This window comes from Rutidosis leptorrhynchoides, chromosome 2 (genome assembly GCF_046630445.1).
Source record: "Rutidosis leptorrhynchoides isolate AG116_Rl617_1_P2 chromosome 2, CSIRO_AGI_Rlap_v1, whole genome shotgun sequence".
Lineage (NCBI taxonomy): Eukaryota > Viridiplantae > Streptophyta > Magnoliopsida > Asterales > Asteraceae > Rutidosis > Rutidosis leptorrhynchoides.
Genome location: NC_092334.1, coordinates 581,977,860 through 582,001,481, shown reverse-complemented (window position 1 = coordinate 582,001,481; position 23,622 = coordinate 581,977,860). Strand labels below are relative to the sequence as shown.

Here is a 23,622-nt window from a genome sequence, read left to right as displayed (position 1 = left end):
ACACATAAAAATTTCATGGTTTAACTCAAAGTGTAAGTATTTTTAGAAAAATGATCATTAAATGTTGTTTTTATGATAGAAAATGATCACTTTCATAAGTTTCACCAAAGTTTGACCTATAACCTATGATTTTGAATATGAACTAAGGTATTTTTAGTTCATATTCTTAAAATTTGACTCGATCCAAGGAAGTGCCAAGTTGAACCAACAAAAACGGAGTTGTAATGAAGAAACTACGACTAAAACAAGATTGGGTATCCGAAGCTAGTTTAGCTACGAAAATATTTGGAGAAAAAGTAAATTAATCATATCTTTTCTAATTAATATGATATTTTATATATAATTACTTATGATTTGATTTTATATATTTTAGGACCACCCGTAAACAACACGAGAAGATTAATCATAAGACCTCATGATTGTACACAACACGTCATTTGACAACACGGTACTTTATGTACGCAACACGTCATTTGACAACATGGTACCATGGGTCGAGATTAATTCTGATCAACACGAATACGATGGGGTCTTTATTTATTTTATTTAAGAAACTAATTGTGGACCACTAACATCGGACTGCTAACTACGGACTAAGAAAATATTAAAAGTATATATATATGTAACGATTACTTAAAAAGAAAATATGTTGATATATTATATATATATGGTTAGGTTCGTGATATCTATCGGAGACCAAGTCAAATTAAATACCTTCAAGGCAAAAGTGAGTTTCATTTGCTCCCTTTTTAATTGCTTTTGCAATATATATTTTTGGACTGAGAATACATGCGCTGCTTTTATAAATGTTTACAAAATAGACACAAGTACTTAAAAATATATTCTACGTTGAGTTGTACCACTGGCATATTTCCCTGTAGCTTGGTAACTACTATTTACATGGGTATTGTAAACGCGAATCCTGTTGATAGATCTATCGGGCCTGACAACCCCAACCGGATTGGACGACCAGTATTCAACGGTTGCACAGTACTTCGTTATGGTGACTACAAGGTGTAGTGAGATTTCATAATAAAGGGAATATGCGACGTTGATTAAATGTTAAGTATGGTTACCAAGTGCTCAACCACTTAGAATGCTTTACATACACTTGCGAGTGTATTATGTTTATGATTATGAAATCTTGTGGTCTATTAACATATTGAAATGATTGTTATGATAAACCTATGAACTCACCAACCTTTTGGTTGACACTTTAAAGCATGTTGATTCTCAGGTACGAATTAAGTCTTCCGCTGTGCATTTGCTCAATATAAGGACATTACTTGGAGCCGATCATCGCAATGGGACCAAATGTTGATAACTTCATCCAGGTGGATTAGGACGGGTCCTTTCACCACATCACAAGAACATGGGATAACGTACACACAAAGTGTACACCTCGCCAAAGGTGGTCAACCAAAATGCACAACCGTGTCAATTGGACTTATATACAAGTCCATCATATCCACCTATATGTGAAGTGAGCTCTATAACCGAGAACCACTTCACCCGACCCGCACCCATCCTACACATACCTATGCACATAGGATATTAATACTCACCTTGTCGTCTTGATGAATGCAACCGAACAAATCCGTAACACGTCAATGGAACGTACCTATTCCATTATCACAATACAAGCAACACAATTAGGGTGGACTTACAAACCAACCCAATTGACACTTAGTGCAATTTCGACCCAAATGCACTTTCAAGCACAAACCGCGTCCAAATTAACCAATAAACACTAACACAAGTGAAAATGGTCCTAATACGCCAATTAAACCCAAACACAAGTGTTAAACACTTATCATTCTCAAAATCACCCATAAACCCTAATTTTGACTTATTTCAAAATTAGTCTTTCAAATACACTAAAATGGGTTCCAACACTTCCATAATCACTAAACCTAGTGATTAAACCCAATTACAAGTCCTAATCATGGCCAAATCGGTTTCCAACCTAAAATCCGCCTTGATCACTTATAAACCCGAATCTTGGTGTTAACCTTCCATTAACAACTAATGGGGTTTCATTATGAACTCACAATCAAAAACCCCAAAAATATGAACATGAATCACAAGAACGAAAATCGGATAGAAGACTTGTAACATCCTGTGATTTTCCGTTTAATTTATTTTAACACCGTCTTTTTTTTTTATATAATATCTTTCGTTATTCAAATTTGTATCTTTCGTTAACTAACGTTCATAATATTCTCGTTATCTAATTATAAAGTCATCCGTTACTCGAACGTTTTTAAAATATTCGTTGGGTTAATTCCCGCAACCGCTTTGAAACTCGAGGGACCAAGATTGCCAAATGGGCAAACTAGTTGACTAGGTCAACTAGTCAACCCACTTACCACATCCATTCATTTCATCTCCACCTCCCACCTTCATCCTCCTCTTTCTCTCTACTTCCCATTTTTGAACTCAAAACCCTCAAACATAAAATCATCATCTAAATCCGATTGGAGAAGCAAACATCAAAACAAATTACATTTTCGTGATCCTCTCTTCATCCTCTACATTTTAATACCAATATCATCAAGTTTGGGTAACATTTCTAAAACTCTAGATTTCTCTAAATTCGTGTTTTTGACTTGAAATGGTGTTAGTTAGTGTCTATGGCTCATTGTGATGTCGTGTATGTAATTTGTATGCTCGATTTGTTGTTTTTGGTGTAACTAGCTTGAAAATGAAAATTGCTTGCTTAATCTTTGATTTTGGATGATTAAAAGTTGTTTAATTGTTAAAGTTCATGTATTAAATGTGTTACTAGCATCATTAGCTTCAAATTGATGTGTAGGTTGATTAAGAAAACTTCAAAAACATGATTATTGATTTTGAGATGTTTGACTAGGGTTTGATAGTTCTTGACATGAATTTTTGGATGCTTGAATGTCATGGAATGTTAATTGTTAGTGTTTAGTAGTAATGTATGCTTCATTACCTTCAAAACGGCATATCACATGTGTGAATTGGATTCCCGAAACTTAAAATGCATTTGATGAACTTGAAACTTTGAAAATGGATTCTTAATGATCACTTGACGGAAAATCGGTTATTGAAATTGATGTTTTTGTTTGATGAAACGTGTTTAGTTATTTTCCTTGTCAAATTACCTTTCCAACAATATATAGTATGCATTTTGGATGTTTTCGGTTCATAAAATATGTTAATTTGAGTTTTGGTTCGTGACTTGGACCATTTTTCTGCAAACTGCATGTTTCCCAGGTATTGCGCGCCGCGCATATACCCGCGCGCCGCGCAGAATTAGAAATCCCAGATGTTTGCCTTCGTGGTTAAGTTCTGACCAGGATTTACACTTGGGTGCGCGCCGCGCAACCCATAGCGCGCCGCGCATATGCCCAGCTCATTTTTGTTTTTATGTTTCCTTTCACAAAATGTTTCCCGCTTAACCGTAACTCCGATTAATATGAAACTTGGCCATTCTGCTCATAAATGATTTCTCATCATGGGAAAATTGTCGGATACCCGACCTGACCCCGTTGACCTTGACTTTGACCAAGTTTGACTTTTAGTCAAACTTAACCAAACAATTATACGATCGTTCTAACATGCTTAGTTACTTGTATCGTGCATGAAACTTGACTAATTGATTCACATGCTACATAATCGAGTCGTAACGAGCCATAGGACTAATTGAACATCTTTGACCGTTTGTGTTTACCGTTATTGATACAACCTATATGTTTAGGTCAAGACTAGCTTTGTCTTTGCACGCGTCTACTTGTTGAAGTACTTTTATAACTCTCGCACTCAAGGTGAGATCATAGTCCCACTTTTACTCTTTTTGAACTTACATTTGGGATGAGAAAACATAAACATTTCTTTTGCTAAGTGAACACAAGTACAGGAAAACAAACATTCTACATACGAGTTTAGAACAAAATCCTCAATTCGATTATCATTAGTTACACTTGCCGGGTGTAAGCGAGAACTTATGTTGTATGGATCCATATGGGTTTGACAAACCCTCATTCAAATGGTTCGCTACCGTTTACGAATGAAATATATTTTCGAGAAACAGTGTATGTTCTAGCACTAAGTGATGGGGTTCAATGGAAGGAATGTTAAGCATTGATAATTGGGTGCTCGTGAATATTAACTTTTAGAATGTATTACTATTATTTCAACTTTGCAAACCTTGTGGTTCGACTTACTTACTTTTACTCACTTACTTACTTAAACCTATGATTTCACCAATGTTTTCGTTGACAGATTTCTATGTTTTTCTCAGGTCTTGCACGATATGTGATACATGCTTCCGCTCATTATTTGATACTTGCATTGGATGTCGAGTATACATGCATTTCATGGAGCGTCTTATGACTTTACTTTAAACCGTGTCGCCTAGATTTCATTTGTACTTATAACCTTGTAACTTAACTTTTGGTTGAACAATTCTTTTAAACTTTGGAAACAATCTTTATGTTGAAATGAAGGCGACATATTTTGGTCAAACGTTGTCATAAAGACTTATGACCAGGTAATGGGACCCATGTAGACGATGCCGTCACTTGACGATTTGTCGGGGTCGCTACAAGTGGTATCAGAGCCTTGGTTGTAGGGATTTAGAGTTCATTTGTGTCCACCCCGAGTCATAGGGTACATAGGTGAATCTAGACTACAACCGGCATATAGACTGAAGTAGGAATTATTTGACTAATTGTGCATTTATACTCGAACTCTTCTATCATATCTAACTCGTATTCGATCTTGATCTTACGTTGATAAATTTTGTTGATGCGCCACCTTGACTTTATGAAGTAATGTTAAATGCACATGAGAATCAGGGTAATATAATTTCCGGGATTATATTACGGTGATTCACATGGACGTTCCGACATTATGACATAGAGAATTTAAGGCGATTCAAGGAAAATTTTCTCTCTATCCTTATTCCATGCCACGGTTAGTATTGTTGAAAATACTAACCAACGATATTCTTGTCTCATGAAGGAACAATGGCTCACCAAGGTCAACACAATACTCCTCTCGAAACTCTAGAACAAGCTCTTCAACGAATGATAACCACCGCCGTGGGTACGGCCGTGGCCGATCACTTTTCTAACAACAACAATCATGGAGCCGGTAATTCAATCGAAGGTTGCTCCTACAAGAACTTCATGAAGTACAATCCTCCCACTTTCGATGGAACCGGGGGACCGGTTACTCTCACCCGATGGTTTGAACAAATGGAGACCGTTTTTAACACAAGCGGTTGTCGAGACCAAGATGAGGTCAAGTTTTCCACCCTCACTTTCACCGGTATTGCTCTCTCATGGTGGAACACGTATGTACAATTAGTGGGAAGCGATGAAGCCCACACACTCTCTTGGACCGAATTAAGAGAAAGAATGATCACCGAATACTTCCCGCGCGACGAGACTCGAAGGCTCGAGCAGGGTCTAAGGAATTTAAAAACGGTCGGGAACGACCTCGAAGCTTATAATCAACGGTTTACTGAACTAGTCTCGATGTGTCCAAATCTCATGACTCCCGAATCCCTAAGAGTCGAACTTTACATGGATGGCCTCCCTAAGAGCATTCAACACGGGGTAATGACATCCCAACCCACTAACCTACAAGAGGCTTTAGCAAAGGCCCACCAAACTTTGGAAACGGTGAATGAAATGGAAGCACCGGCACCAATGGTCGAGAACCACCCGAGTAACAACAAAAGAACATGGGGAGCCTCTCAATTTAGCAACCACAACAATAACAACAACCCCGCCAAGAAGCCTTTCACCTCCAACGACAAGAAAGGCTATGCCGGAAAACTACCTTTTTGCAACAAATGCCACAAGCATCATTTTGGTGAATGTGACAAGCTAATTTGCCATCGGTGCCAAGGTAGTGGTCATATTGCCAAGTATTGTGGAAGTACCGCCCCCGTCACTCAAAAGGGGCCCGACGCACCAAAGCCGAGTATTTGCTACAAGTGTGGCCAATCGGGTCATTTTAGGAATGAATGCCCAAAGAATAAAGCAAAAACCAACGCGCGCCGTTGAACTTACAACATCGACACCTAGGATGCCCGAGACGATGATGGACTAGTCACGGGTACGTTTCCTCACAACAAACCGTATATTTCATACTTATTCGATTCGAGTACCGTTAGACGTGTTATAACCAAGGATTTGACTCGTGCTCTTTATATTCCACCTCTTTCCCCCAGATACTACTTAGACGATTTAAGCGACCAACGGAAAGATATTGTGTGTCTATAAATTCTATCGGAGGATATACGTTAAGAATATTGACTTGACACCTATAGAACTAGGGAGCTCAGAACCTATTCGTTAAGGAGAAATTGTTTCCCTACAACTAGGTATAGATTATTGTGAACTAAATAATTTTCGGTTGAAAACCGATACCCTCTTCCTCGTATCCATGACCACCTGATTACTTGCATGAATCCCGTGTGCATTCCAAAACGACCTCCGTTCCGGTTATCATCAATTGGGGGTTAAGGGAGACGATGTCTCCTAAGCCATCTTCCGAACTCGCAACGTTAGTTGTAAATCTCTCTTAGTACCGTTTGATTTATTTAGGACTCCGTCCGTATTCATGAACCTCCTAAACCACGTATGCAACTTATCTAGACAAATCTGTTATCGTATTTATAGATGACATCTTAACTTATTTAAGTAAAGAAGGAAAACGAAACAACATCACCATCTTACGCTCGAACTTTTGAGAAAAGAGCAACTTTATACCAAATTCTCCGAGTGAGAATTTCTGTTGAACGAAGTCCAATTTTCTAGACCATGACGTTAATGGTCAAGGCATTACAATCAATCTCGAAATCAAGCCACATGTAATCAGGAAACTCTCCCAACTCAGACTTGTATTCGTAAAATCTTAGATCTCGTCTATTTTTACCGAAGATTCATTTCTGACTTTTCTCGTGTTACACGACTTTTAAACTCGTTAACTCACTAAGGAAAACTTTAAACCTCTCCGTGTTCGAACCTTGAGCGTGATTCTTCACACCAACAATTCTAGTTAAAATCGTATAGCAACAGATGGAACTCAAACATGGAAATATTTCTACTTGAACGCCGAAAGGCATACTCTCTCGTCTCAAAAATCAACATAACTAAAATTCGTTATTTTGCACGAAGAATTCGAATCCTAAATTGTGGATCCGATCAATTTTCTCGTCATCCCGTACCACACTACATACCTCTGTTATTTCACCGTTACCGTCTGATATTACTGGAAATTAAGATAACACACAATCCAACGATACTTCACTCTTCTTTGACTTAACGCCCTTGTGTTTCTGATAATCGGTCAACTATTATTCAATCCCGAACTATACAACTACGTGTACTACCTCGTTTCTCTTTCAGACTTCAACTTTTGACAACTAGAGGCACGTTATGGCAACCCCGAGATGTAAGCTCATCCTATTCTAAGTCCTCATTTCACTCCTATCTTTATCGCTCGCATTTCCGTTTAAGGAAACTCCTTGTAACATTTCTCCATGGATAGAGAAACTCTTCATATTACAATAGTATTCGCCACGAGGGTGAATAGTTCTAACGAACATTTTCGAACCCTAACTAACTTGTTCAAACGTATATTAAGAGATTCTATTCCAACACGGTGCATCTTTGTCAATTATCACGTATCGAAATACTCGTTTCACTTCTAGTTTTGCAAGAAACCTTGGAGACCCGCTTAGACATGAGTACCGCGTACCACCCACAAACCGACGAACCGAGCAAACGAACGATTTACGTCTTGGAAAGACATGTCACAAACTCGTATTGTCACCTTTAGTAGATCACTCTTACAAAAGTAGATACCACTCGTGTGTTCACACGCACTTTCCGAAACCCTATATGACCGCTAATGTCATACCCCTATTCGTTGGACCAAAGCATGTGGCAAACAAAACACCGAATCTTAACTCATCCAAGAAACAACAATTGAGATAATCCAAGTCCGAGAAGGGCTCGAGACGACCCGTAGTCGCCCAAAAGAGTCATACCAAACTTAGATGAAAACCTCACAAATCCCAGTGTGTAACCGCGTAATATTGAGAAACCGCACCTTGGAAAGGTGTAATCCATTTTGGGAAATCGAGAAAGGCTATATCCGCAATATCGAACCTTTTGAAACCTTGGGGCGTATTGGAACCGCTTCCTATCGTTTAGAACTTCCGACTCAATTAAGTTTCCGTTTACCCTACATTTCGTGTAACAAACTTAGAAACGTGTCCTGCGGAACAGGAACGTGCAATCCTGCTAGATACATCAACTATCGATGACAAACTACTCTTCATAGGAAAACCAGTTGAAACCGGGGATCGTAAAAACCAAACCTTAATACAACGTGAAACCCTAACTATCCAAATTCATGAGAACACTCAAGGACGTACCTTCACTTATTCATAGCATTGACATCTCCGGTCTCGAGTGAGAGGCATCGATTATTACTTCCAACTAAATTTCGGGACGAAATTTCTTTTGAGGTGTGGATAATGTAACATCCCGTGATTTTCCGTTTAATTTATTTTAACACCGTCTTTTTTTTTATATAATATCTTTCGTTATTCAAATTTGTATCTTTCGTTAACTAACGTTCATAATATTCTCGTTATCTAATTATAAAGTCATCCGTTACTCGAACGTTTTTAAAATATTCGTTGGGTTAATTCCCGCAACCGCTTTGAAACTCGAGGGACCGAGATTGCCAAATGGGCAAACTAGTTGACTAGGTCAACTAGTCAACCCACTTACCACATCCATTCATTTCATCTCCACCTCCCACCTTCATCCTCCTCTTTCTCTCTACTTCCCATTTTTGAACTCAAAACCCTCAAACATAAAATCATCATCTAAATCCGATTGGAGAAGCAAACATCAAAACAAATTACATTTTCGTGATCCTCTCTTCATCCTCTACATTTTGATACCAATATCATCAAGTTTGGGTAACATTTCTAAAACTCTAGATTTCTCTAAATTCGTGTTTTTGACTTGAAATGGTGTTAGTTAGTGTCTATGGCTCATTGTGATGTCGTGTATGTAATTTGTATGCTCGATTTGTTGTTTTTGGTGTAACTAGCTTGAAAATGAAAATTGCTTGCTTAATCTTTGATTTTGGATGATTAAAAGTTGTTTAATTGTTAAAGTTCATGTATTAAATGTGTTACTAGCATCATTAGCTTCAAATTGATGTGTAGGTTGATTAAGAAAACTTCAAAAACATGATTATTGATTTTGAGATGTTTGACTAGGGTTTGATTGTTCTTGACATGAATTTTTGGATGCTTGAATGTCATGGAATGTTAATTGTTAGTGTTTAGTAGTAATGTATGCTTCATTACCTTCAAAACGGCATATCACATGTGTGAATTGGATTCCCGAAACTTAAAATGCATTTGATGAACTTGAAACTTTGAAAATGGATTCTTAATGATCACTTGACGGAAAATCGGTTATTGAAATTGATGTTTTTGTTTGATGAAATGTGTTTAGTTGTTTTCCTTGTCAAATTACCTTTCCAACGATATATAGTATGCATTTTGGATGTTTTCGGTTCATAAAATATGTTAATTTGAGTTTTGGTTCGTGACTTGGACCATTTTTCTGCAAACTGCATGTTTCCCAGGTATTGCGCGCCGCGCATATACCCGCGCGCCGCGCAGAATTAGAAATCCCAGATGTTTGCCTTCGTGGTTAAGTTCTGACCAGGATTTACACTTGGGTGCGCGCCGCGCAACCCATAGCGCGCCGCGCATATGCCCAGCTCATTTTTGTTTTTATTTTTCCTTTCACAAAATGTTTCCCGCTTAACCGTAACTCCGATTAACATGAAACTTGGCCATTCTGCTCATAAATGATTTCTCATCATGGGAAAATTGTCGGATACCCGACCCGACCCCGTTGACCTTGACTTTGACCAAGTTTGACTTTTAGTCAAACTTAACCAAACAATTATACGATCGTTCTAACATGCTTAGTTACTTGTATCGTGCATGAAACTTGACTAATTGATTCACATGCTACATAATCGAGTCGTAACGAGCCATAGGACTAATTGAACATCTTTGACCGTTTGTGTTTACCGTTATTGATACAACCTATATGTTTAGGTCAAGACTAGCTTTGTCTTTGCACGCGTCTACTTGTTGAAGTACTTTTATAACTCTCGCACTCAAGGTGAGATCATAGTCCCACTTTTACTCTTTTTGAACTTACATTTGGGATGAGAAAACATAAACATTTCTTTTGCTAAGTGAACACAAGTACAGGAAAACAAACATTCTACATACGAGTTTAGAACAAAATCCTCAATTCGATTATCATTAGTTACACTTGCCGGGTGTAAGCGAGAACTTATGTTGTATGGATCCATATGGGTTTGACAAACCCTCATTCAAATGGTTCGCTACCGTTTACGAATGAAATATATTTTCGAGAAACAGTGTATGTTCTAGCACTAAGTGATGGGGTTCAATGGAAGGAATGTTAAGCATTGATAATTGGGTGCTCGTGAATATTAACTTTTAGAATGTATTACTATTATTTCAACTTTGCAAACCTTGTGGTTCGACTTACTTACTTTTACTCACTTACTTACTTAAACCTATGATTTCACCAACGTTTTCGTTGACAGATTTCTATGTTTTTCTCAGGTCTTGCACGATATGTGATACATGCTTCCGCTCATTATTTGATACTTGCATTGGATGTCGAGTATACATGCATTTCATGGAGCGTCTTATGACTTTACTTTAAACCGTGTCGCCTAGATTTCATTTGTACTTATAACCTTGTAACTTAACTTTTGGTTGAACAATTCTTTTAAACTTTGGAAACAATCTTTATGTTGAAATGAAGGCGACATATTTTGGTCAAACGTTGTCATAAAGACTTATGACCAGGTAATGGGACCCATGTAGACGACGCCGTCACTTGACGATTTGTCGGGGTCGCTACAAGACTTACCACTAGTATCAAATCGTAGCTAAGAATGAGGGGAACAAGGTTGCCTCTTACACTCTCGATCGAATCCCGCTTCTTCCTTTCCAAAATCCCTTTTGAATGATTTGAAGTATTTATGTTTTGAGAGAAAAGGTGAAAAAAAGGAAAAGAAAATAAGAAAATGAGATGAATGGATGAGATTTATAGACATGAATCTGGCACACACGCGAAATGACCAAAATGCCCTCACTTCCCTTTAAAATTGCAAAATTCGGAACCAGTTACCCATTATTGTCGCGCCGCGGCCCACCTTCCTCGCGCTGCGACCATAGTCGTGGTCTGGTGGTCTTGTTTACATGCTGACTGATCCTGATTCTAGTTAAATGTCGCGCCGCGATCCCACTAGGCCGCGCCGTGACCTAGTGTGTGTTTTGTCCATTTTTCGCGCACTAGAATCCTTCCTCTCGTACACGCTTCTAACTCTTCATTTGTGCAACGTACATGCACTTTAGAACACGTATAACAACCCTTCGATTACTCTCGTTCTCTATTTACGTACATGCAACATATATACATACTCGATACACATATATATATATTCTTTTCATATATATATATATATATATATATATATATATATATATATATATATATATATATATATATATATATATATTCGTTATACGTCATACGAATAAATGGGTCTTACAAAAAATTGACTGGAAAGTTGAATCGCTAGCTGGCTTCCGGTATAAATATTTTCTGGATACGTACAAAGGATACCATCAGATACAGATGGTAGCAGACGATGAGGATAATACTGCATTTCACACCAGTCAATGTATTTATTGTTATACAAAGATGCCATTTGGTTTAAAGAATGTTGGAGCAACATACCAACGCGTAATAGATGACGCTTTTAAATGTCAAATTGGCAGAAATTTAGAAGCGTATGTTGACGATTTGGTGATAAAAAGCACAACCGAGCATGGTTTATTGGATGATATATTAGAAATGTTTGCATCGTTAAGAAAGATAAACATGAAGCTCAATCCGTCGAAGTGTAGTTTTGGAGAAGAAGAAGGAAAGTTTCTCGGTCATATAATCACTGAGCGCGAGATACGCGCAAATCCAAAGAAAATAGAAGCCATCAAAAGTATGTCATCACCTAGAAATAAAATAGAGGTGCAAATTTTAACGGGTAAATTGGCCGTGTTAACAAGATTCTTATCAAAATCCGCAGAGCGATCATTGCCCATTTTTGGGACGTTGAAAAATTGCTAAAAGAAAATGGATTTCAAGTGGACAGAGGAAGCAGAAGTTGCGTTTCAAGAAATGAAAAAGTTGTTAAAGGAATTGCCAATGATGACTGCGCCGATTGCAGAAGAGACGTTAATACTTTACTTAGCGGCATCAAAGAAGCGATAAGTTTAGTATTGATAGCAAAAAGGGGGCAGGTGCAAATGCCTGTATATTTTGTTAGTAAAGCCTTAACAGGAAGTGAATTAAAATACCCTACGATCGAAAAACTGGTTTATGCGCTTGTGCATACGGCCAGATGCTTAAGGAGATATTTCCAAGAACATCCAATAATGGTCTTAACGGACCAACCAATAAAGCATGTGCTATACAAACCAGAAAATTCTGGTCGCATGACCAAATGGGCTATTGAATTAGGTGAGCATAAGATAAGCTTCTCACCAAGAAGTGCGGTAAAAGGGAAGTCCTAGCAGATTATTTGGTTGAAACAGCCGGAGACATTGAAATCTCGCATGAATCAAAGGAAATACCACCTCCGCCCGAACAACTGTGGAAAATGCACACAGATGGGGCTTGTGGTCCAGAAGGCGCAGGGGCAGGAATAGTCCTGAAAAGTCCAGAAGGAGAGTAATATACCTTTGCATTACATTTTAGCTTCTGTAACAAATAATGAAGCTGAGTATGAAGCATTATTATCTGGAATGCGAGTAGCGAAATACATGGAGGTAAAAGAGTTGTCAGTATATGTTGATTCACAGTTAGTTGCAAATCAAATCAACGGGATATTTAAAGCACATGATGAGTCAATGCAAAATTATCTGAAACTTGTGCAAGAAGTTGCGGTAGGCTTCGATATATTCCAGATAATGCAGGTTTCAAAATTATTGAATAAAAAGGCGGATGCGCTCAGCAAGCTGGCTGGCCTTAACGTTCAGCCATTTCAAAAAAGAAATTTGGGTCGAGGAAGTGAAAGTTAAATCCATTGATACAGACGACATATCTGTTGCAGTCGAAGAAGATGAACCATGTTGGATGACACCGATAGTGGAATTTTTGAGCACTGGAACATTGCCAATAGATTCAACAGAGGCAAGGAAAATTAAAATGAAAGCACCAATGTATTTTCTAGACAAAGGCATCCTATATAGAAAATCTTTTTTGGGACCTCATCTGCGGTGTCTTAATCCAACTCAAGTAGAATCAATTATACGGTAAGTGCATGAAGGGATGTGCACTTTGCATTCAGGTCACAAAATAGTCGCGTCCAAGATAATGCGGCTTGGGTACTATTGGCCGTCAATGTACACAGATTCCGCGAAGGTAATACGCAAATGTCGGTCATGTCAGCTGCATGCACCGGTAAGCAAAGCTCCGCGACATCCAATGATACCAGTCGCGTCTTCATGGCCATTCTTTAAATGGGCAATTGATATAGTGTGATCATTCCCCACAGGACCAGGAGGGGTAAAATTTTTGGTTGTGGCCATTGATTACTTTACAAAGTGGGTAGAAGCCAAACCGCTCAAAACAATTTCAGGCAAACAAATCCACAACTTTGTATGGGAGAACATAGTCTGCCGGTTTGGAATATCAAATGAAATAGTAAGTGACAATGGTACACAATTTGAAGGTAACCCATCCAGTGATTGGTGCCAAGAGCTAAATATAAAGCAAACATTCACATCATTTGCACACCCCCAAGTAAACGGCCAGTGTGAAGTAACAAATTGAGATATCGTATTAGGTATCAAAGGAAGACTTGGGTTATTCCGAAGGGGCTGGATAAATGAACTACTAAACGTGTTGTTGTCACACCGCATGACCCCAAAAGGTGCGACTAATGAAACACCTTTCAGTTTGGTGTATGGGTCCGAAGCTGTAATACCCGTAGAGATAAATATACCAACCATGCGAATAGCTTCTTGCGATGAAAGTAGCAATAGCGAAGAACTGCGTGAAATATCTAAATTTGGTTGAAGAGTGCAGGGAAATGGCGGCAATAAAAGAAGCAATCAACAAGTAAAGAATCGCAAGCTACTATAACTAGCACGTACAACCATTATCTTTCCAATTGGATGATTTGGTATGGTGAAAAAATGAAGCAAGCAGAGTGGAAGACACGGGTAAACTTGGACCTAAATGGGAAGGACCATACAAGGTTATTGGTGTAAGCGATACAGGGGCATATCGGTTAGCGAGTTTAGATGGAAGAGCAATAAAACGCACCTGGAATGCACAAACACTTAAGCGGTGCTACATATAAAAAACAATAGAGGGATTGATCACCCCAATGCACCTGTTTGAAATTTTTTATTATATAATTTCCATTTTCCATTGTAAACATGACAACTAAGTGTTGATCAAAAGATGTTTGAAATAAATTGAATCATTTAATTTTAGCCAATAACTTGTGTAGTTTTACGTTTGTTGATTGCATGCCCCTAAGCTGTACAGGGACACACTCTGAGTCTCAAGTGGCATAGTTTATTTTGGTTACTAATACTATTTTTTAATGGTGACAGTAGTACAACATTGGATTGTTTCAGATGCTTGTACACCGCGCAAGACGGAGACTTGCACAGTGTAGACTATGCAATACAACTTTGGTTTACTTGTTTAAAAAACCCGAACATTGGCGTGGCCGGAAGACTCTTGAATATAGACATTGGTTTGTCTATAATACGGATAAATTACATTAGATTGTATATGCGTAAACACTTATAAAATTTTTTATAAAAGTCTTGAGTATAAACATACAAGCATTGGTTTGCTTCTTTTGTGTATGACATTGGATTGTTAGCACAAGAATAAAAAGTTCATGAAAAGATTGAGGGGTCGCTCCTGTCATGAAGTCATGGCATTTATTCTAAATTAGAGTTATGGCGTGCATAGAAATTGTAATGAATCGTTATATCTGTCATAATGGTTTCATAAAATACAATGATCTAATTGCAGATAACCAATAGAAATATTCGATTATAATAGTCGAACCTAACAATTACAGTTGAGTCAAAAATATAATGTCAAGCGCTTAGCATAATAGCGTGACTTGTAGAAAATATAAACTAGTATATGATAATATATAAAAATAATAAAAGGGGTGGCTTGGCTGGAACGTTGCACTACACTAAGGAGAATATGCCATCCTCGCACGCAGCGATCAGTCGCATACCCTGCTTTAAACAGAAAGGAAAAATATAATATAGGGATGGGAAACCTCCAAGATTGCAAGACCCATCCCTCACTAACAAAAATTGCTACCCAAACATGGGCAAACAACATCCATTTTGGGTAGCCTAACAAGTTCAGTTGAACTTGTCATTCACAATCTCCTGAGAGGAGACGTTGTGATCATTCACCAAAAGTTGTACACGGGGAATTAGGATCTGCTCGAGTCGGGCACAAGCTTATTCGCATCTTTCTTTCATTCCATCAGAGAGAAGCTCAAGAACATTCGGAGGAATGGAGGGGGTACATACATTTCCTGATAAATAACATCCCAGAACAGGGTGCGCTCATCAGCACGCGCAGCCACCATTGCTGCACCAAATCGCTGCCCAACCACTTTGCAGTTAAGAGCATGCTGGATGATTATCGGTAAACCCTTTCGGAGAATGTCTTACTCTGCCTTCACTGCATCATGTTTTGCGCCCCATGATTCCTGGGCAAGGTGACAGTGAGTACCAACAAGGTGACTGCGTGCTAGCTCTTAGTGCGTTATTGTGAATGTGGTAAGCATACAACGATACCCGCAATCCAATCACTAAAACTTTCATTCAGAAAGAAAACATGGCTCTCCGCCTCCTTTAGCTTTGCAGATAAAGATACAATCTCAGACTCCATGAATCTCTTCTCAGCGTTGTGCTGGTCTTCATCCTGCTGTCTCTTCAACATCATGACATTTATGCGCTCCTCCGCCTGCACATGTGCGGTTACAACAACTACAAGTTGGGCATTCATCCTGGCATTGTCCTCTTCTAACGAATTTATTTTGGCTATTTATGTCGATGATGTTGCCGGTGGATAGGCAAGAGCAGCAGATTTTTATTGCAGACGGTTCAGATCTTTGGTAAAATTAATTAATGTCGACTGTGCGTTAACATAGAGCTCTTCAGAAGGAGAAAGGGCAGAAAACTTCTGTACTAACTGATGCGGGACACATGATTGTAGAAAAGAAAATTATTCTGCAAACACTGGGAGTGGCACTTTCATAAACTCGTTGACATTAGGGATCAAAGGAAATGAATCGTCAGGGTCAGCATGCAAGCTTGGCACATGAAGAGTAATGGGATACACCATTTGGACCTACAAATAAGATACAACGACATTATAAAAGGTTTAAAGTCCAGTTAAGAGCAAGTCAGATGGTCAAAATAAATACCTTCATCAAGTAACCTCTTATGGTTACCAAGGCTTCTGGCTCCGGGGGCTTTATAAAGCGAAGGTACAGTGTCGGAATGACTAGCCGGAGAATTGGTGAGATTACCAGAGTCGGCGGCAGGAACAGGTGCATATGATTCCATCTTCATCTACAAAATAAAATAAATTGAAAAATTATGCATACATAGTTAGTATGTAACTAAGGTTACATATTAGAACGCAACAAAGTATAAGAGTGTGATACACACCTTTTTACGATCTGATAAATTAAAAAAAGGGTTTTTACTGGCAGAGAAGATGGAAAGATTTGAATGACTGTAAATGGAAAAGATTGCAAGATGAAATATGCCAAAATCCTATTTATAGAGAAAATACGTAAGTCAAAAAATAACAAAGGTGTAATTACAACTGTACACATGTGTCAATGTTAAGCTAAATACATTGTTAAGATGTCTGGTGCACGTTAGCTTTATCAGGCAGTTGCATAATTAAAATCATTATCTTTTTGGTAAACAGTGACAGTTGTCATCTCGGGTGCAGGAAATGTAGCCGAAAAGACAGTTTAGTGACTGCACGCAAATAAAACCATCCGGTTACGCATATATATTTAAATAATCTTATGCACTATTCGATTACAATTGAATACCAAATAGGCATTCAAACAAAATATTAAGCATGTGATATGGCCGAAACGGACGGTTTTATTTGTTCGGTATTGTTAGGTCGCAACACGTCAGAATCAACCACCAAAAGGGGGGTACTGTTTTAAATTTATATTTAGCGGGGCCTAAATCGTACTACTCCTTAGTATGAGTAAGGGAAGTATGACCTAGAGTCGTATTTTTGAGATATCAGTAGAATCGAACCTATATTAAGCCTAAGATAGTTATGAAGGAGTAGTGGTTACTTAATTTTTGGGATTTTCTAATTTATAAGACAGATAAAGTAAATGCGATAAAATTTGTAATTCAGATAAGGTTAAAGTAAGTGCATACTATGATTTCATCAGTTACTTTATCGAGATTATGGAATGCTGGCTCATGAATAGGCAGAGGCCTTGTATTCATTACACTGGTCCTAAACGCCCATGTCATAAGACATGTCACTGGGTACTGCGCTAGGCTTGAAGATTATGAATAGACAGCAACGTCCCTTACCCCCAATGCCCGTGCAGTCTGACTACAGGCATACACGTTCAGACGGCTCATCCAATTGAGCGACTCGGTTGGGTGACGTATTAACATTCCACAAAGGTCTAAACTTTCTTAAGCATAATAGAATACATGGTTTACCATATCTGAGAGACGTGATATGTTTCAATTCTTTCATTAACGATTGGTTTTAAAAGATAGTTAGGTCCTTAAAAAGAGTTCAACCATAAAGAACACCATGGCCAAGTTAAGCTAACTTCCATGAACACGTTCGGTTATCCTAACGGTCCAATCCTTTATGTGTCTAAACAAATAGTTCCTTAATTAACTAAGAATCTTTAACGCCCCGTCCTAATCCATCCAGACTAAGTTCAAATTGATTATAAACGATTCATAATAGTTGATTACATCGCGAGGTACTTGACCTCTAAATGATACATTTTACAAACGTTGCATTTGTTTTTAAAAAAACAACCTTTCATTACATTGAAAGTTGACAGGTATGCATACCGTTTCATAATATCCAACTATAAATGACCTAATCTGTCATATACTTAGTAATAATCTCTAATGAACTTCAACGACTCGAATGCAACGTCTTTTGAAATATGTCATGAATGACTCCAAGTAATATCCTTAAAATGAGCTAATGCACAGCGGAAGATTTCTTTCAAACCTGAGAATAAACATGCTTTCAAGTGTCAACCAAAAGGTTGGTGAGTTCATCAATTTATAGTAATCATTTCATTTTTATTACTTTAATAGACCACAAGATTTTAAATATTATAAAACGTGCAGAAGTCCCATTCCAACTGCACAAAAAAAATATCTTTCATATGAAGAACACCTGGTGAGGATTCAAGATATAATAGTAACCATCTGTGCCGATCTTTCACCCCACGGCTGAATACATGTGCCTTCAAAATATAGAACCTCTGTGCCGGTCTTTACACCCCACGGCTGAACACATGTTTATGAAATATAGGACAACTGGTGCCAAAATGTCATAAATAATAAACCATCCACCCAGCTCGAGAGCTCATACGCTCTAACGGAAACCGGGGACTAATGCGTGTCATAATAATCAACTCCAATCCCAGATAATTCTATCATAGTATGCAGTTAAGTTACTTGTGTCTATTGCGTCAAACATTTATAAAAGCGCATGTATTCTCAGTCCCAAAAATGTAAAGAGTAAAAAGGGAATCAAATGAAACTCACCTAATGTATTTTGTAGTAAAAATTCATAGAACGACATTGAACAAGTATAGGGTTGGCCTCGGATTCACAAACCTATATCATTTGTATATTTATTAATATACATAATTGTAACCAAACAAATATATATGTATTTATTATTAATGATATAGTTTTTATGTTAATAACCTATATATGTCATTTATATATATATATATATATATATATATATATATATATATATATATATATATATATATATATATATATATATATATATATATATATATATATATATATATTAAGTAAATAATTATATTTATATTGTTAAGTTTTGTATTAAATATATATGTCTATTTAAATTTATATATATATATATATATATATATATATATATATATATATATATATTATTTATTTATTTATTTTATAATTATCTTTTGTTTGTTAACTTAATGATAATACTAATAATAATAATGATAATATCGATAATAATTTTAATTATAAAAATGATACTTTTGCTGTTATTACTTGTTAGATTAACAATTTTAATTATTATATATTAATAATGTTGATCATGATAATATTAATAGTAATACTTATAATAATTTGTTATCATTAATGATAATACATGCTAATAATTTTTAAATGATAATACTTATACTAATGGTAATACTAATAATAATAATAATCTTACTAATAACACCATTGATAATGATAATTTTTAATAATAATGATACTAATAATATTATTAACAATAATAATGATAAGAATGATTGTAATATTATTAATAATGATATAATAATAATGGCTTTAATACTAATTCTTATATTCATACAAAACATGTTAATACAACTAATGTTTAAAGTTATTACTAGTCTTCATGATAATGAAAATAACAATTTTACTCATTTTTAATGATAATAATATTCATAATATTAATGTTAACATTTACAATAACTAACATAATCATAAACTTAGTCATAATAACTAACAATAACAATAATAATCACAATAACCACAATAATAATAATAATAATAATAATAATAATAATAATAATAATAATAATAATAATAATAATAATAATAATAATAATAATAATAATAATAATAATAATAATAATAAAAGAAGTCCACCATTAAAAGCTTCAAGTAAAAAGAAATGCTCCAGGTGGGACTCGAACCCAAGACTTCACGCTTAACACCAACACGCCAAACCATTTTTCTGTTATTGTTTTTCTGAAATTATTATTACTATAAATATTTATTTTAACCTGTCATTAACTTTTGCTTTCCTCATACAACCCCACGTTTATTTGTAGTCCCACCATTATCATAATCACATACCTCATCAATATGTATTATCATTTTCAAAATCTTATCATCTAACATCTCATTACTTAATCATCGTCTAATCTTATACGCGAATCATTATTGTTATTTTCATGTTATCAACAATATAACCGTATTTATCACTACTCAAACCATTCGTCCCAAATCATCATCGAAAAAAAAATCATCATCCGGATCATCCTTAAGATACAAGTGGATCAATTGTTTGGAATATTTAGCCCAATTCCTATAATTCAACCCACTAACAGAACAAGCCCAACAATTGAAATTTTATGTTCTCGATCCAAGCTGGTACCGGAAATAGGAAAAAGAAGCAGAAATCTAAAATAACTTATGCGAATATCAGGATCAACAGTTTATACTGTTAATCGTCTTCATCGATCTTTAATCGTGTATCATCATATCCTCTACATCGACCTCCGTTATCATCATCAATATCGACATCATCCTTACCGTCATCACTTATCACGTTCATCACCATCTTCATGTTACAGTTTCATCGTCACCATCATCTTTACCATCATCATCAATCGTATTCTTAGCAAAGAAAGGAAACGGGAATAGTAAGACATCGAGTAGTAGTGACACCATCTTATTTCATCAATATCATGGATTATATATACAGTTTCGATCCAACTAAACCTATCGGCCCAACTAAGGAGTGGCAGCTTAAATTCGTAGCCCGATAACAGGATCCAATACACGTCTGGTCCAAAATACAAAAACCCATAGCCCGCCAACCATAACTATATCTCGTAACAATATGAGAGGTGTACGTGCGTGTGTTTAGATTATTTTAAACTGTATAGCTTTATACACATGTATCCCACTATCTATATTAGTATTCCAAGTGGGGTTTTAGTTTGGGGTTGTCGGCCACAAGGTGATAAAACACGCAACCCATCGATTACTCTCTTCATCTCTTATATTTTGTTTGGAAGATAACGAAACAATCAGGAAATAAAATAATACATGGGTTTGCAGATGGTTTTTGCAGGTTTTGAGGAGTACCTTCGATGGTGGTCTTTGTACGGTTTAGATGTAAATGGTGGCATCTGAGAGTGGTTGTTGGTGATGGTTATAGTTTTGGTTGCAACAGAAAACATGAAACTTAGAGAGAGAAACGAGAGAGATGAAGAGAAAAGAAGATGGTGATAGGTTCTCGGAGATCAAAATAGGTTAGGGTGTTTGTAAACCACAAGTGGTGTTCATCTCTCTGGTTTTGTTTCGAACCATAAACAATTAATAATAGCTGTCAACGGGTTCGGTTTTGTGTGTTATCTAGCAGAAACAGAAAATCGAAGAAAAGAAAAGAAAAAAAAATTATGATGATGGTGGATCATTATAAACGAAAAGACACGAAAATGGTGGCTGTCGATGGTTGAGGGGAGTTGGTGTTCAATCATGAAGAAGGAAAGTGATAAGGTAATGGTGGTAGGTTAGTGTATATGTGAGTGATTAAATGTGATAATAATTTTGAGTAGTCCACTTGTTGTATAGCAAATAAGCTCGACATCAATTACATAAGGTACAGAAAATAAATAAAAAAAATAAAAAAAGGGATTAGACTTATAACGGCTTTTGTTGTGAAATGGGTAAATTGAAATTGAAGATGGAATAATCTGAAGACAGAATTCAAAAGTATATACAGTTCGATCGTGATGTCAAACTGAATGAATTATTTAGGTTATATATGCTATATTTAATTAATTAATATTAATAATTAATAATAATAATATATAAAAAATATACTAATAATAATAATAATAGAATTAATAATAATCATATTAATATTAATAATACTAATAATAAGTATAATGATATCTTTACTAATGATTTTCTTTTAATAATAATGACATCTAATCATAATACAACTAATAGTGAGAATATAACAAATTACATGTTTCATTTTTCATATTTATATAGTATATAATAATAATGTCAATAACTATATTTTAACTCGTAATTACTTTTAATATAATAATGTTACAATTTATTATTTATGTAATATTTACTAATTATATAATGTACAACTGAATATTTATACACCATATATATATTATAATATACATTTAATTATACATAGAATCATATATACTTATATATAGATTACAACATAATTATTTCGTATTTTATTAACATTAATTTTTATTTCTAATGTTTAAATTATATTTTATTATTTCAAATCATTATATATACTTTTTTTTTATATATAAATACTCACTTATTTATATATCTATATATATTTATTTGTAACTAATTGTTCATGAATCGTCGGACACGGTCAAAGGGTATTGGATTACATGAATATAATTTCAAAACTTTCGAGACTCAACATTACAGATTTTGCTTATCGTGTCGGAACCATATAAAGATTAAAGTTGAAATTTGATCGGAAATTTCCGGGTCACTACAGTACCTACCCGTTAAAAGAAATTTCATCCCGAAATTTGATCGAGGTCGTCATCGCTAACTATAAATATGTTTTCATTACGAATATGAGTTAGTGAATAGAGTTTTATCATCATTGAGTAATATAGATAAAACGATTTGATTATGCGAAGAGTATAAGTGAAGCTATCGCAAGAGGGTGAAATGAGTAACGTATATTCGTTTTAACCAATGACGTAATTATGATTGATTTCCGGAATTCAAGGGATTTAAAGAAAATATTCGTAATAGGATTCGGTTCTTTGACGATTAAGGAAATTAGGATCTCCTTTGATTAAATGCAATAATCTGTTTCGATTTCTCTGTCGGATTTTTCACTATAAATCCACCCCCTTCTTTTCCTTATCTTCCATATCTCACATCTTCTATCCCTTCTCCTCACTTCATACTTTAAAGCATTATCAATATGCTCCATCCCATTCTGATCCTTGATATACTCCTAACCTTCATATCTGCCATTCTTCTCTTTCATCTATCACCGGAGGATTTTATTTACTTCTACTATTATCTTGGTGTTATAATGTAATTCATTTTCTCGTGCCTTTACGTGGCAATACGTATTGATATGTCCGGTTTGTAATTTATGTGTTGTTGTCGAGCTTTATACTTTCTTTTATATTCAAGGGTTCCATACTTTTGTCTCCTCTTCCCGACTCAAATCAAGCGAATAGTAATCCAGAATTCGTAGGTATGAAGTTTTGGATGAACATAGTTAATGTCCTAAGAAGAAAATCGTAATGGCACGATCTTGATTTGGCAAATTACCAGAATATCTGAAAAGATAGGACTATCAATAAGGTATGTTCTTAATATGTTTAGAGATTGGGTAGAGTGTAAGAGTCGTGTAAATGGCA

The 23,622-nt window shown here is 35.9% G+C and overlaps 1 protein-coding gene across 1 annotated transcript; it reads left to right on the top strand.

Annotated features, from left to right (window-relative positions):
* Positions 1-11,771: 11,771 nt before the first annotated feature.
* On the top strand, positions 11,772-15,202 carry LOC139889865 (uncharacterized). The gene is made up of 9 exons (XM_071872783.1): positions 11,772-12,132; positions 12,264-12,653; positions 12,891-13,202; positions 13,246-13,354; positions 13,483-13,595; positions 13,690-13,866; positions 14,339-14,486; positions 14,759-14,904; positions 15,192-15,202. The coding sequence occupies exons 1-9, from the start codon at positions 11,772-11,774 to the stop codon at positions 15,200-15,202; spliced, it is 1,767 nt and encodes a 588-aa protein (XP_071728884.1).
* Positions 15,203-23,622: the final 8,420 nt, after the last annotated feature.